The following is a 16517-nucleotide window of genomic DNA, read 5'->3' as shown; positions in this document are numbered from 1 at the left end:
CACTGGTTCAGACTGCTTTGCTCTCTGGATACTCCTGGCTGGGGTTAAATCTCTCTTCAGTTGTAGATGTTGTGAAGGGGGTTATCTGGGTTATTTGGGTTTATCTGTTGACCCAATAACCAGTCTGTCTCTCATATTTTCATGTTTTGCATTCCCCAAATCACAGCTTTCAGCCAGTGTATGCAGAGTTCTTATAAAACATTCCACTTTTCCTCCTGGTTCTTGAATTCTCTGGTGGAAACATGCTCTTTCTTAAATTACATTTCTCCAAGGTATAAAGTGTGCATCAAACATAGCCAGAACCTTTTCATAGTTATCTTTGTTCCTGTCTACAGTAAAGTCAAAGGATTTAAAGATATGCTCTGCTTGCTTCCCTGTAGCATAAATTAAAGATGATACCTGTATATCCCCAGTTTCTTTGTGCAACTTGGTAGCAATGTGAAATCTTGCAAAGTACCTTTTCCAGTCTGTCCATGCTGAAGCTTTATCTAAGCTGAAATTCTCTGGGGCATTGAAGAATGGCATGTTGATGAGCTCCTGCAACCTTTGTTGCATTGTTCCTTCTGTTTGCAACCTTTGTTGCTGATCCTTCTGTCTGCAACTTTTGTGACTTCATTCCTTCTGTTTCTGTTCTTAGGCCAGGTCAACACCTCTGAGCGACTCAGTTAGACCAAACTAACCGCTTGGTGTAGACAGTGCTATATCATAGATTCTGCTTCTCACGGCCGTGAATTAACTATGCTGCTGGGAGAAGTTCTCCCATTGGTGTAGTAGCGTCTTCAGTGAAGCACTACCGTGTCACAGCTGCACCAATGCAGATGTGCTGCTGCAGTGTTTTAAGTGTAGACCTGTCCTTAGTTTACTCCTGACACCATGCCATATACTTCTGTGTCGGATATGGAGTGATTACAGAGCTTGCTTATACAGACCAGATATATTCATCATAAGATACTTTAATGCTCTGCCAGGTAGGCTAAGGTTAGCTTTAAATAAGGTATTTAAAATACAGTGCAACCTAATGGCAGAATAGTATAATACAGTTTAGCGTTCTGTGAACATCCTGGGAGCCCCAAGAAATTGCCCCCCTCACCCCAGAACCGCGCAGCCGCACTTTTTCATTCCTTCCCCATCAAGCAAGCTCATCTTTTTTTCCAGCCTCCTGTTTGTTTTATTCCCTAGTGGTTGGGAGAGGAGCCCTCGGCCACCCTTCCCGATTCCTCTCCTGACATGATGAATGAAACATCCTTCCCCCAGCCTGGCTGCGTTTATCCAACATCCCCAGCAGTCAGCAGGGGAGCGGGCTGACCCTCCCTGCTGCCAGTCCACAGGGAGGTCAAGCTGCACCCAGCACCTTGGGGGCATCCCAGCTAGGGGATGCTGCCTTAGTGCCTCCTTGTGTAGAGGTATCAACTGGGGAACATGCAGGACCACAAGAAATGTGGGCCAGGAAGCAGCATCTCTAAGGGCTGAGAGGCAGAGAGATTCAATTGTTACTTCTCAGGCAGAAATCCTGCAAGACAAGTCAAAGCAGAACCCATTCTCTGCTCTCCCTGTTTACACATGCTTTCTTTCTTTCTTTCTTTCTTTCTTTCTTTCTTTCTTTCTTTCTTTCTTTCTTTCTTTCTTTCTTTCTTTCCTACTACCCATGCTTTCTGTCTCTCCCTCTCTGAAAACGTCCCGAGGCCTTGTATCGCACAAAGCACACCATGTAGACGTGCGGCCAGTTTGGGAGGTGCCCGCTGCGCTGTACTGACCCGCTAGACCAAATCCGGCTGTGACCCTATTGACTGCAGCAGAGGTGGGGTCTATATTTACACCAGTGTTGGTGTGACTGATGATTTCCATGGTCATGGAATCGCACTAAATGTGCTCTGCCATAGCTGTAAAGGTACTGACTGAATCCCTCCGGATTTACTCTGATGTAACTGGCAGCAGATTCTGGCCCTTTACTTTTAACAGTGAAAGTTCCCCCAAATCTGTTTTCCCCTGTAGTAAGCAAAGGAAATCAGGGTGGGAAGACGCTGGAGTGAGGATTTATCTCTAAAGAAAGAGGAAGAACCTTTATTGAGCCTGCTCCTGCTTCCAGTGACACCAATGGGTGTTTTTCCATCTACTTCAGTGGAAGCAGGATATGGTCCCACCATCTTTTGCTGCTAAATATGTTAATGGGAGGGGATACATTTTAGAATTCAAGCCCTCTGATATGACAGGCTGGTGACACCAATTACCCTGGAGACTTCAGAGCTGTCTAAGTGACGGGATCACATTTCTGTGTGGCGTCTGCATAGCCAAGATGGGCTCGAAGCCTGTCTCTCAATCAGCAGAACTATCTGTGCCTCTTCCTATCTGTTTCATCTCAGAATCGCACATAAAAGAAAGGGAGTGAAGCGCTCGGGCTGTGCGGTGTCCCGTCAGTCCCAGTTAATCCACATTGGACTGCCAGCTCTTAGATACCAAGGTGATTGGCACCTTAGAAATACCAGAGAAAGATGGAGAGAATGATAGAGAGACATGGAGTGGTTACAGATAGAGAGAAAAGGGGTGGGGGGAGGGGCATTTTCTTTTGACGTGAAGATGCAATGTACATTTAAGAGCTCAGCCTGCTGCCTGGATGTAAGGCCCCAGCTAAAGGGAGAAGAAGCTTGGCCTAAAGTGTCCAGCACTTAGGGGACAGGGGTTCATTTTCCAGCTCTGCCACCAACTCCCTGTGTGACCTTCGGCACATCACTTAATCTCTCTCTATTCCTCATTTCCCCCATCTACAAAATGGTGATAATCCTTATTCAGACCGAAAGGCCCTTGGGGTAGGGACAGCACAGTGGGGCCACCATCTTGGTTGGGACTTCTAGATGCTACCATTAAACAGACAATACTAATGGCTCAATGGCTTATACCCTACTAGAGTATGACCTACATAAGGGACTCAACGCTGAGTTTGTACTCATAGCCTTGCCTCCTACCTATTCCATTGCAGATCTGTTTTGGCCTGTGCACGCTCCAAAAGGCCAGACCAATTGATTCAGCAGTCCTACACATCTACACTGCCTCCTGGCCACCCATCCCCTTGCTGATCAGAGAGAAGGCAGAGAAACAGAGCCAGTCCCTCAGCCCCACCCTTTCCCACCGGCAGTGTCCAACCCCCATAGCAAACCCAGGGCTTTAGTCTGCACTGTTGAAGTCAATGGGAGATTTTCCCCTGGCTTCAAGGGAGCTGGATTAAGCCCCTACGGAGAGTCTTCTGAAGGCTCAGGGGAAGTGAGACACACTGTTGAGCCAACATGCCCCCTTTTTGTGCCCTCTGGGCTTGGATGTGAAGGTTCAAGCTCTCTTCTACACCTGGCCTTTGCATATCAACCCACGTGGGGCACCAGGCAAGCCTATGACAGTGGATCTGGTCCTAATGACATAGATGTCTCTGCTGACACTCAAGAGGCAGAAAGTTGTATCAGCCCCTCTTTGCTCTTAATATAGCGAGAGCCAAGTTTCACAGCTTGATACAATCTCTTACTTCAGAGACCGAATGGGTGTTTGTCTCCCAACTGAATCTTCTCGGCCTGTTTAACACCCCCCCCACACAAAATAATGGGAAATTATTTCTTTCTTTCACGTAATACATTCAGAAGCATAGATAACAAGCAGCATTGAAGCCATGTGTGGTAAAAAGCAGCACAGAATATTAAACTCACTACTAGAGATCAGGTCCAGGTAAGCCGCCGTAACAAAGTTTGTTTAGCTCCCTTTTTTTTTAATGAAGAGGTAGCTGAGCCCTTAGCGGTTCCCTTATATTGCTGCCACCCACCAGGCAGAATGGAAATCATTTGAGGGTAAACCAGAGAAGGTAGGAAAATTCAGACAAGAAAAGCAAGCAGAAAGGAAGGAGCCCCTGGAAAGTAACAACCATGGGGAAAGTGATTTAATTTTTGAAAATGAGATCAAAGCCATCTGTCAAGTTTGCATAAAAACGACATGCGAGTGTTAGCCATGGTGTCCTGGCTAAATTCCAGACGGGGGTAGGAACTAGATTCTGCAGCACAGAGCACGGGATTACCAGCTAGGGAAGGGGCTGGGAGTTAGGAGGGGCACTTAGACTTTGCTGTTTGGGCTTGGGTGAGTCATTTATTGTCAGTGACTCACCGTTCCCCTAGCTGTGCAATGGCGATAATAACGGCAATTGTTGAATTGCAACAAATCTCCGGTCACCCAGGATTACGTGGATCTCGACAGGCAGTGGGCAGTGTAGTGTCAGGGCAGAAGCGGAGCTAGAACTTCTATCCCTTTGCTCTAGAAGCTCAGGGCCCTGCCCCGTTGAGCTGCAGAAGAATCATGGTTAAGGGTGTCGGATCCATGACATAAACTGGGTGAATAACGAGAGGGAAATTATTCCACCAACAGTAGATTTTGTAAAAAGAAAGGAGGACTTGTGGCACCTTAGAGACTAACAAATTTTATGTGAGCATAAGCTTTCGTGAGCTACAGCTCACTTCATCGGATGCATTCAGTGGAAAATACAGCGGGGAGATTTATATACACAGAGAACATGAAACAATGGGTGTTACCATACACACTGTAAGGAGAGTGATCAGGTAAGGTGAGCTATTACCAGCAGGAGAGTGGGGTCGGGGAGGGAAAAACCTTTTGTAGTGATAATCAAGGTGGGCCATTTCCAGCAGTTAACAGGAACATCCGAGGAGCGGTGGGGGGTGGGGAAGTAAACATGGGGAAATAGTTTTACTTTGTGTAATGACCCATCCACTCCCAGTCTTTATTCAAGCCTAAGTCAATTGTATCCAGTTTGGAAATTCATTCCAATTCAGCAGTCTCTCGTTGGAGTCTGTTTTTGAAGTTGTTTTGTTGAAGAATTGCCACTTTTAGGTCTGTAATCAAGTGACCAAAGAGATTGAAGTGTTCTCCGACTGGTTTTTGAATGTTATAATTCCTGACGTCTGATTTGTGTCCATTGATTCTTTTACGTAGAGACTGTCCGGTTTGGCCAATGTACATGGCAGAGGGGCATTGCTGGCACATGATGGCATATATCACATTGGTGGATGTGCAGGTGAACGAGCTCTGATAGTGTGGCTGATGTGATTAGGCCTTATACAATATTCACTCATTATCCTGCTAGCTCTATGGAATGGGGGAAACTGTCTAATATATATATATATATATATATATTTTTTTTTTTAAATCACAAAAATGGGTTGAATTATTTGATGAATTTTATTTGCCTAGCGTTGCCCACATTGAACAGTTCTGCTGTTCTCATTCCCTCCAGCAGGGGGAGCCGATCTGTAGGCATAAACACGAACTAGATCCTGACATTACTGCCCCCCGGCTCTCCCATAGGGGTGGATTAATTAGCAAAGTGTTTGTGTAGTGCTTGGGAGGTGGAAAGCGCCCGCTGGTATTATTCTAAGCAAAAGAATAAGAAGACAAAGCAAGCAAAATGCTAGGCTGTTCAAAGACTGGGATAGACAATAATATGTTTATTTCATGATCCCGTGCTATGTTTTTCTGTAGCACCCTTCCCTCAGTCAATTCCCACATGGGCTAGGAAGGACTTTTTGTGTGACCTTCGGCCAGGCATTCAACCTCTCTGTGTCTCGGCTCCCTATCTGGAAAACAGGAATAATATACTTCCTTTCTCTCGCTCTTTGTCTGTTTTGTGAGCTCTTTGGGTCAGGCACTGTCTCTCACCATGGGCTTATGCAGTGCTTAGCATAATAAAGCCCTGATCTCAGCTCCGGCCTGTAGGTGCTATTGTAATACAAATAATTAATAGCATTCATACAGACTCAGCCGTGTTTGCATTAGTGAGGGGTTCTGTGCACACCCTAATAGAATACTGGTGGACTGTTAGGGGAATGTATTACAAAATCCAGCTGGCATCTGCAAAATACATCTTTTAACTCAGACAAATCGCAACCAAAAGTGTATGTGCGACCAAGGAATCTCTCGCTGTCTAATTTCAAGTGTCTCCCATCTACCACTGTCAAGCTAGGGGAGTTCAAAATAAGTTGTGAGCCATTATTGCATAAAATCATAGGACTGGAAGGGGCCTCAAGAGGTCATCTAGTCCAGTCCCCTACACTCATGGCAGGGCTAAGTATTATCTAGACCATCCCTGACAGGTGTTTGTCTAACCTGCTCTTAAAAATCTCCAACGATGGAGATTCCACAACCTCCCTAAGGAATTTATTCCAGTGCTTAACCACCCTGACAATTAGGAAGTTTTTCCTAATGTCCAACCTAAACCTTCCTTGCTGCAATTTAAGCCCATTGCTTCTTGTCCTGTCCTCAGAGGTTCAGAAGAACAATTTTTCTCTCTCCTCCTTGTAACAGCCTTTAATGTACTTGAAAATGGTTATCGTGTCCCCTCTCAGTCTTCTCTTCTCCAGACTAAACAAACCCAATTTTTTCAATCTTCCCTCCTAGGGAGGAGTGTATAGATACAATGGAAGGGTGTATTATTGTTGCTTCTTTCACTCTTGAAAAGGTCTGAACCATCCTGGTATATGCAGTGTGGTGGTAGCTGTGTCGGTTCCAGGATATTAGAGAGGCTCTGTGGTTGAGGTAATATCTTTTACTGGGCCAACTTCTGTTGCTGAGAGGATATTACCTCACCTGCCTTGTCTCTCTCAACCATTGTGGTTTAGACTTGCTTGGAAATTGTGCTCCTGGTGGAGAACAAACTTGCCCGCAGCCAGGAAAGTAAAAAACAAGAAGTTATAAACAAGTGAATAGAAGAGGAAGGTTTGTGCAACCTCCTCTGTAAGAGTTGCTTCACCCGTAATAATTCACTGGTCAGAGCAATGGTTTCTACCAGCATACGATGTCGCCACCACTGAGCTGGAACCACAGAAGCTGGTTAACAGCAGCCAGTCACACTACACAATGGCTTAGGACAGGAAGTGAAGAGTGAAGTGAATCTTGCAGGAAATTCAACTTATTAATTATTATTATTATTACTATTATTTATTTGGATTATCATAGTGCCTAGGAGCTCCAGTCATGGCCCCGGGCCCCATTGTTCCAGGCGCTGTGCAAATAGATAACAGAAAGAAAGCCCCTGCCCCAAAGAGCTTACAGTCTAAGTGTAAGACAGGAGACAACAGATGGATACAGACAGACGGCAGAGTGCAAGGACACAGTGAGCCAATACGGGTCAGCGTGGTAGATGGTGGTCTCAGCACACCAGTAGCCTGGCCATTGTCAAGTTTTTTGTAGGCATCAGAGCAAAGGAGAGTTCGAGGAGGGGTTTGAAGGAGGACAATGAGTTTGTTTTGCAGCTGTTGATGGGGAGCGGCAGCCTGGGGGAACTTTCCTGGGTCTGCTCACTGCTGGCTGCAGTATTTTTGATGCCCAAAGCAAACTGGTGTGAGGGGCCTGTATGCGCTTCAACTCCAGAGGTGCAGGCTTGAGTGAAACAAAGTGGAAGCAAAGATTCCTGGGAGACTCTGCATTTCAACTCTGTCCAGAAGACACATCCTGCCCTCATTTAGGGGCCAGGCCCAAGTGCTTCGTGTCTGACTGCAAGGGCCCTCTCCCCGGTCACGGAAGTCAGTGGGTGATGAGGCATGCTCGGCCCCTGGAGGAACCTTCAGTGGGTTCACAGGATCAGCGGTTGCAGAAGAAAGGGTGGGTGGAGACTCTTCCATCAGTGGGCCGGTCTCCACTGCCCAACCAATCATCTCTCTTCCCCCACCCCATCCCAATTGCTCTGCTTTCCTCCTGGCAGGTATTGCCCCCAACCCTTCCCAGTGGCTCATTTCTGTGTAAGCGACCCTTTAGCAGATCCTCCTGCTCAGGGACTGGGAGCTAGGGCTCATCAGATAGCAGATAGCTCAGCAGATGCTCTCCATGAGCATACACCACCCTGGAACCATCCACCGGTCACCATAAGCCCAGGCTTTGAATACTGACAATGACAGGGCTGGGAGAGGAGGGAATTGTCTATCAGATAAGGACGGGATAAAGCTCCTTAATTGCTCAGGCAGAGATCGTCCCAAGGAAGGAATAATAGAAAAAAAAATGCCTCCTTTGGCCAAGAAAGGAAAAAGTTCACTCACACACTGGGCCTCTTTTAAATGAAAGGAGGTTGGATAGGACATTTGTCTTCAGGAGGTAGCTGGGAAGGAGTGGGAAGACTTATTTGAATGCCCCAGGCAACGCTCCAGGGATTTTATAAGACAGACTGATGACCCTTGCAGGACTTGCCCTCCTTTCATAAATCTCCCTTGACTCACCGTAGGGGAGGGGAGACGGGTCTATTCCGTTTGCTTGTTTCAAGGTTACCGAGTTCCCTTTCCCGCGGTATAGTTCTATTCTTACAGTGCTGTGACTTTCTAAGAAAGCGTCCATTGCCATAGGATCAGAGCTGCTCCGAGATTTTCCGACAGAAAAGGCAGATTCATCGAATTCAAAATGTTTCCCACGAATGGGACAATTTCAGGCCATGTTCTGACAGAACGTGGGCCAGTTTCCTGCCAGCTCGCTTGCCCAGCTCCTTGGACTGCCTCAGAGTCAGGACCCCGGAGTTTCCAGGATCCGTGGCTCTGGGGCAGCCAGCCATGCAGATTGCCCCCGGATTGGAGACCCCAGAGTTTCTAGGCTCTCCAAGGTGGAGCCAGGAGCTGCCGATGAGCCGGGAGCCTTGGAGTTTGGGATCCCAGGTAGAATTTCATTTAGACATTTTTGAAATGAAATCATTGGATTGTTTCAAAACAGGTTTTTGCTGGAATTTTCAACATTTCGACATTTTCTTCTGTCATGGAACTTTTTTTTTCTCCAAAATTTCTCAAGGAAGGGAAATTTCCACTGTCCACATGTTCTAATCTGAGCATGTCATGATCTTCAGTGCATTTCTCCTCACAGCCACCCCTCTGAGGGAGGGCAGTGCTATGATCTCCATAGTGCAGGTGGGGAACTAAGGCACAGAGAGACTTAGGCCTAGTCTGCACTTACAAATTAGATCTACCTAGCTATGTCACTCTCAGGGTTGTGAAAAATTTCACAGCCCTAGCGCTGTAGTTAGAGCTACCCATGTAGCTGCAGCTAGGTCGACAGAAGAATTCTTTCGTTGACCTAACTACTGCCTCTCGGAGAGGTGGATTACCTACCTCAACCCCTTCCATCAATATTGGCCATGTCTGCACAGCTGCAGAGCCAAAGATCAACCCCTATAGTGTAGCCATGTCCTAAGTGACTTGCTCAAGGTCACATAGGCACTCTGTTGCACAGCAGAAACTTGAACACAGGCCTTCTGAGTTCTCGACGAGTGCTCTAACCCCCGGACCATCCTTCCTCTCTAAGTGTAAGTTAAACGTAACCTCCGCTCTTCCCAGCCTACTCCGCTCCCTCTACCAGCAGTACAGTCAATTTTACGCTGCCATTCCACTGAAATCAGTGGGACTTTAGGATGTCCACAGTGTGTTGACCTGTAATCGGCAGGTTAGGAGCAGCCTCAGTTTCTGCATGAACACAGAGAGGAAAATGCCATTTGTGACTCTGGACAGATGTAACAGAGATGGAGTAATGACAGTATGTTGCAAAACTGTGCATGCCTCAACCTGGGGTTGTATCAGGCCACCACTTCGTGTGCATTTCCCACTGAATACTTGTTGACAGACCAGGTGGGATTCGACAGATCATTTTGAACACCCGCTATGTTTGAAACAATTGCAAACTCCTGGACGTGTCATGAGCAGGACAAGAGGTTACACCATCCAGGCAGTTAAATGCTACACACAATTTGCTGGGCTCTAGTAACTAACGTGCAACATGCACAATAGGGATTGTCTTTGGAACAGCATGACTATTAATTGTATTATGGTATCAGCGAGTTACCCCAGCCAAGATCAGGGCCCCATTGTGTACAGTAAGAGATAGCCCTTGGCCTGAAAGTCCTACAGTCTAGATAAGACAAAGGAAGAATTATTATCCCCATTTTACAGGTGGGGACTGATGCCCAAAGAAATGAAATGACTTGACCAAGGTCATCCATGGTGTCTGTGGCAGAGTTCCAGTGCAGAGAGTGACTGCAGAGTCACAATCCAGTGTCTTAACCAGGGTTACGAGCAAATGTTATGATATCCCCATTATAGGTCACGAGTAGTGTCTGAACCCGAAACCTTCAGCACCAAAACACAAAGCTGTATCACTTGAGCAGAAGGATTAGCTCCAGTAACTGAAACCAGTAGTAGGCCGTTAGCCACTCTGCAGACTAACCACCATAAACACTGTACAAGCAGGTCACAAAAGTTATTCCATCTCTGACATACCTTGGAGGAATAAGAGGAAAGTCTAACGCAGTCAGCCTAGACTCAGCTCCCTCCCAGCCCTTGAAGCTCTCCTTACCTCCGAGAAATACAAATCTGATCAGCAGTATTAAGCCGATCCTGGACCTCAGCCATCACTTACATAACCAGCCATGGAGCAAGCTCTGTGCTCAGCCAGACAGAAGAATAAATATCCCACGCAGGAAATGAGCTATGGGTCAGTAGACACCCAAAGGTAGAGTCAATCCTTGTTTAAAGATGGATGCATTCCCTCTCCCTTCCTCACTTTATTGGAGTACTTAATAAAATCACCTGCTCAGTGTCTGATCTGGAGAATAAATCCAATTGATGCCTACAACAAATTTGCTCCTTAAAGGGGACTGGCATTGTGCTGTAATATAAAAAGCTCATCTAATCACTCCATCAGTAATTACAAAGAAGAGTAAATCACTAATTAAAATGTGAAAGTGTCTTATGCAGTATATAATAAGGAAGGGTAATTAACAATCAAAAGGGAAGCCTCCACCTTGGCACTGAGTTGCTGTGTGTTAAGATGCAAGAAATAATAATATTTCAGTCTTGTACAGCACTTTTAATCCATAGATTTCAGGCACTTTTACCAAGGAGGGCAAATATTATTATCCCCATTTTACAGCAGGGGAAACTAAGGCACAGAGAATTGAAATGGCTTGCCACGGTCACACAGCACATCAGTAGCTGAGCTGAGCCTATCTAGCTCCTCAGTCACTCTTTGTCCATTGGACCAGACTGCCTCTGCATTTGAATGCCCGGCAAGGATGCTTTCAACATTGTAAAGTGATTGCTATTTTTTTTATGTTTGTGGTTAATTTAGCAGCGACTTAACTGTTAAATTTGCCAGTAAACAACAATAAACCTTCCCTTGCAATGGCTTTGAAAGTGTCCTTCCTTCTAATGCTGAGATCCATGGCCGACGTGCTAAACTACATCATCAGGCTGTCACGTTCTGATGGAGAAGGCACCAAAATAGCAGATTGAGTCAGTAGTGCCCCCCACAGCTCTAGAGAGAGTGGAGCAGCGAGAGACGTTTCTAAATGCAAGAGGTGCTGGTTTTGCGCTGCCCCGCTCCTTGTGTTCTCATTTACTCCTGTGAAAAGAGAAAGTAAAATGCTCCTCTTACTCGCCTGAATGGTAGCATTTGACACGCATTTTGCACTCCTGCTGCATAAGAGTTCATGAACAGCACAAGTGGAGAACCAGCTCATTGTGAGAATCAATGACTAGAGCTGGTTGGGAACTGGAATTTCCATCCCGGGGGAAATTCTGACATTTTGGGGACAAAACTAATTCTGAATCAGAACGAAAAGCTAACATTTTCCACTAAATGAAAATTTAAAAAAAAAAACTGATTTGGGACCATTGAAGCATTTCATTTTGTGTAGACTTCTATATTACACAAAAATGTTAAATAATGTTACCTAGGTAACATTAACTATAATGCATATCATAGAATATTAAATTAACAATTTGCCGTAGCATAGAAGTCTAAACAAAATGAATCAAAACGATAAAGCCAAAGCGAAATATTTAGACAGTGTCAAAACTAAATATTCTGACTTTGTCTTATCTAAAATTGACATGTTCCCATGATATGTTTCAATTTCAATTAGACTGAATTTTTCAATGGAAAACTGTCCATCACAAAATTATTGATCAGCTCGAATGATGACTATGTAGATTCTTACCATTAGAGAGAGAGAGAGATGTCCTATGACATAGAATCATAGAATATTAGGGTTGGAAGAGACCTCAGGAAGTCATCTAGTCCACCCCCCTGCTCAAAGCAGGACAAACACATGTAACTTGTAACTTAATCGCTGCAGGTTTCCTTTAAAATGACTAGCCCCTGGTCGCAGAGTGAATGAGCGGTGCAGCGGAGACTGGAGTACTTGACTCCTCATCCTGTGGTTTTTCCTAGAACTGCGCTTCTCAAACTGTGGCTCAGGACCGCAAAGTGGGTCGTGAGGGGTCGCCAGGGCTGGTGTTAGCCTGGCCAAAGCCCAAGCCCAAGGCCCACCACCTGGGGCCAAACCTGAAGCCTGAGCCCCACTTCCTGGGCTCAAGCTTTGGCTTCAGCCCAGGGTGGCAGGGCTCAGGTTACAGGCCCCATGCCTGGGAATGAAGCCCTTCGGCTTCAGCCTTGTCCCCCGGCCTGGAGCGGTGGGGCTCGGGTGGGTTCACACTTCAGTTCCCCCTCCTGGGGTCATGCAGTAATTTTTGTTGTCCTAAGGAGGTCGCAGTGCAATGAAGTTTGAGAACCCCTGTCCTAGGACATACATGTATGAACTTCAGTGACTTAAGATCAATGGAAATCAGCCCCTCGCACACACATAACAAAGTGTTTCCGATCCAGAGCCCACAGATACTGATTGAAAACCTGCAAATTGGGTTGTCTGGTCGGTTGCCAGTGGCTTTTTCTGGGTTTGGACAAAACAAAGTCTAGCACAGAACCACATTGGTCGAGCCGGCACCGTGGAAGAGCCTGAGAGACCGGTCTGTGCCTGCAGCGTCTCCTCTCTGGGGTTGCCCTGCTGGTGAACGCATGATATTTTTTCCCTGTTCTCTTTGTTCCAGCTGATGCAGCAGCAGGCGGCTATCATGGCATCCGTGGCACAAGGAGGCTACCTGAATCCCATGGCAGCCTTTGCCGCAGCCCAGATGCAGCAGATGGCAGCGCTGAACATGAACGGTCTGGCTGCTGCTCCCATGACGCCAACCTCAGGTAAGGAGCAGTCAACCGCAGGGCAGCAAGGAGGAGTCGGACGCAGAGGGCTCGGGAGGCCGAGGTAGCTGTGCTACAGAGCAGAGAGGGGGGAATGACTCAGCGGGCGCCCAGAGGGTAGCAGGAAAACACAGAAAAGGCATTCTACATGGAAAGGTCCGATTGTCCTGTCATCTGCAGGGAGTCACCCCGCTCAGATCTGGCGTCACAGTCAATTCTGAACTTGCCCTAAGTTTTGCGCACACTCCCGTGTGGCGTTCCAGTCTGAGACAGTCTAGCGAGAGACCGGAGCCAGGGTGTTCGGTTCTGGAGCTGAACCAATCCAGGGAGAGAGGGCTTCGGTTTGAGGCCCTTCTCTGCCAGCAAAGTCCACGCCATCCTTTGTCGTGCCATAGGCAAGGAGCAATCCTCTGGCTCCCCTGAAGCTGCAGCTTCTCTTTTAAGATGTCAGGGAAGAGCTACAGCAGAAACCCTGCTAGCTGTGACTGCTGGAAACACAGCAGGATGGGTTTGGCCTGGCCCAGCCAAAACCATCAACTGTGCCAGCATGTGGGGTAGACTGCGGCAAAGCAGAGAAAACATCCCCCCGTACCTGACATCCCCTGTTCCCCTATGCTCCAGGAGAAAGGATGAGTGGGAAAATATGCCGGAGGGTGGCGCTGATTTGCAGGGGAGGCCTGACAACAAAGGGGACAGCCTAGCAAGGAAGCATGATCTTCCACCCAGCAGGATAGCTTCGAGCAGAGCAGACACCTCGGCCCCCAGCACCACACCCCTCTGTGGGGTTTTTGATACCCTAGCCTTAATGGTGAGGGCCACCGTTTTTCAAAGAAAAGCACTGAATGCAGCAGGCCAGATCCTGAGCAGCGCTGAGCGCTTGTCATTCCCCATTGACTTTAGCAGGCTCTGCGGGTGGTCAGTGCCTCTCGGAGGCAGGTCACTTGCTTAGGTGGGCTTAGATACCTGTAGCTGAGCTTGAAAATCTTGGCCTTAATCTTTCAGTTCCCCAGTAGTGTGAATGGGGATTAGACTCCATGTGGCTTGCCGGGGGCGTTGTGAGTCTGGATGTGTGTTTGTAAAGGATGTCGGGGGAGAGGTGCTAACGGTAGCACAGTGTGATAGGGCAAAGCAAGAAAGGGAGATCGAAGAACAAAGAACCAGCCGCTACTGTCCATTTCAGAGCAGGGGCTAGACTGGAGCAGGAGGGAGGGCCTGGCCAAGGGCAGAGAGGCCAGGTGACGTATCACAAAATAACAACTGCTACGGTGAAGTCAGACCGGGACATGTGCAGGTTACAGCCGCAAGGCACGGTTATCAGGGAGGAAATGGGGACAAACGATGCTCAGTAGGGAGCTCGGGGGCGGGGGGGGCACAGTTCCTGCCGTAGGCATCTCTGTTATTTGTGGGATCACTAGGCTGTGGGAGCGCAGGGCTCTCCTGGCCTTCAGCTCACACACGTTTTAACAAAGAGCTTTCCTGCCCCAGGCCCTTCGGCCTGCAACATTACGCTGAAGTACTGCTGGCTGCCCAGCCAAGAGAACGAGAGCTCTCTGGCTCAGGGGAACCAGCCCCAGTGCTGTGAGTCATGTCAGTGCGGGGGGGAGCAGGAAGGGGAGATGATGGGCATCAGCCACTTTGTGTTGAGTGCAGCAGCCTTATTTAGAGGGCACTGGGGAATACGTGTAAAATTTGGAGCTAGATTTCACACACACTGTGATGTGAGATTGCTCCCCTGCGAAGGTTGGTGAGGCTCATCTCTGGTCAAACTTTTCCCGTTTAAAGTGATGAGCAAATATTAGCCAATCTGGTCTCACGACCACCATGGAAAGGAAGGGAAACTGAGGCAGGGGGCTTAAGGGGGTATATGGAGGCTTTCCGCTGCTGCCCGGTGGGAGTGTGCAGGCGCTCTGCTACGCAGGGCTGCTACCGAGCAGGAAGTCTGGCTAAGTCGATCACCGTTCTTCTGAGGCTTTTTTGAAGCATATGGTGGAGCAGCCTGGAGGCTGTTCTAAGTTACACCAGCTGCAAGTACAACAGCTGAGGATTGCCAGGGCAGTGGAATCCCAGCCATGACCCTCTTCTCTTGGTCACACCCCATATAATACTTATACCCACTCTGTATCATCAGAGAATCTAGACATCTGATAGATGTGAGATATAGGTATATGGATGGTCCATGGGAAGCCAGTGGAGGGTTATTCTCACTCCCTTTCCGTGGCCCAATGACTATTCATTGTCATCCATAGGGGCAAGTCATAGTCATTCATGATGACAATAAATAACCATTGAGTGCAGGGAAAAGGGTGAGAATGACTCTATAGCCTAGTCTTCAGGACTCCCTTGAGAGGGAGTGGCTGGAGTTCAAGTCCCTGCTCCAATGACTATTTATACAGCGTGGAACAACTTTAACAGGAGACACTGGATTATGCAGCTACAGGTTTTCACACAGGCGTTGCATGCGCCTACAACATGGGAGACCCACTTTAGAATTCCTTCTCTACATCAGGTAGAGGGGAGAATTTAATCTCGGTCTTCCAAATCCCAGATGAGTGCCTCCCAGTGGGCTAAAGCTCACAAGGGCGATGGCGTCACCACCACTACTGGTTGGTTTGTGAAGCTAGCCATCCTTTGCTTTTGTCACATTGCCTGAAATCAAAATAACATTTATAAAGTCGGGTCAGAATAAAACCTTTCGTTTCAACCTGACCCGGACTTTTTTTTTTTTTTTTTTTTTTTTTACTTTTCCATTTGATGAAAATTGTCAAAAAGTTTCATGTTTGTTTCAACCCCCAAAATGGAATTTAAAAAAAAAATAAGTTGGAATTGCCAGTGAACCAAAAAATCTCTTATTCACCCGACTCCATTCGACAGGACCCACTATGTTCCCAGAAATGCCAGGCGTGCACTTGTTAAGCCCATTCGTGCATCTTTTTTAATTTGACTTCACAGTCATCCTCTTCATTCTGTAAAATGTCCCAGGAAGCTGGCTCCAACCTATCTTCCAGAGTTTGGGCTGAATTAGGAGGTGTGTGAAATGCATTTGAGGGAGGGGGCTGCAAAAAGGTGTCAGGTAGGGCTTGTCTACACAGTGATTTTAAAATGGGTCAGGTTGAGTTAATCTGGTTTGAAAATGCTTGCATACACACAACTGGGCACTAACTCCACCACTGGGCACTAACTCCACATTTATCAGGAACTCTGGACTCCTCTTTTAGATTCGCTTCTGAATCTGGCCTTTTGCCTCTGCTCACCACTCTGCCACCTGCACTGGCTTTTCCTTTGTCCTCGCATCCCACGGAGAGTCTTGCGGGTGTGACAGCCTTTACCTTTGCAGCTCCTGCCCCTGTGTATCTTTCTTCGACATCTCATGTCTTGTCAAGTCTCCATCTCATGTCAGGGATCGTCTCTTATGGTCACTTGCCCTATACCTCTTTGTTTGCCTCTTCCTCTCTTATTCGCCTTACGCGTGAATGTGTTCA

The 16517-nt window shown here is 47.2% G+C and overlaps 1 protein-coding gene across 11 annotated transcripts in view; it reads left to right on the top strand.

The window, feature by feature from the left end:
• Nucleotides 1-16517, top strand: part of CELF4 (CUGBP Elav-like family member 4) — an 868113-nt gene that overhangs the window by 739485 nt on the left and 112111 nt on the right. For all 11 annotated transcript variants that reach the window (XR_012639468.1, XR_012639467.1, XM_074952294.1 and 8 more), the window contains exon 7: nt 12891-13038. Coding sequence is in view for 9 of the 11 variants with exons in the window: in XM_074952294.1 (XP_074808395.1) it covers nt 12891-13038 (148 nt within the window). In the remaining 2 variants the exon portion in view is untranslated. The remainder of the gene's footprint in view (nt 1-12890; nt 13039-16517) is intronic.

This window comes from Natator depressus, chromosome 5, assembly GCF_965152275.1.
Source record: "Natator depressus isolate rNatDep1 chromosome 5, rNatDep2.hap1, whole genome shotgun sequence".
NCBI lineage: Eukaryota > Metazoa > Chordata > Testudines > Cheloniidae > Natator > Natator depressus.
The sequence above is the reverse complement of the archived record's forward strand: the minus strand, read 5'-3'. Positions and strand labels throughout refer to the sequence as shown.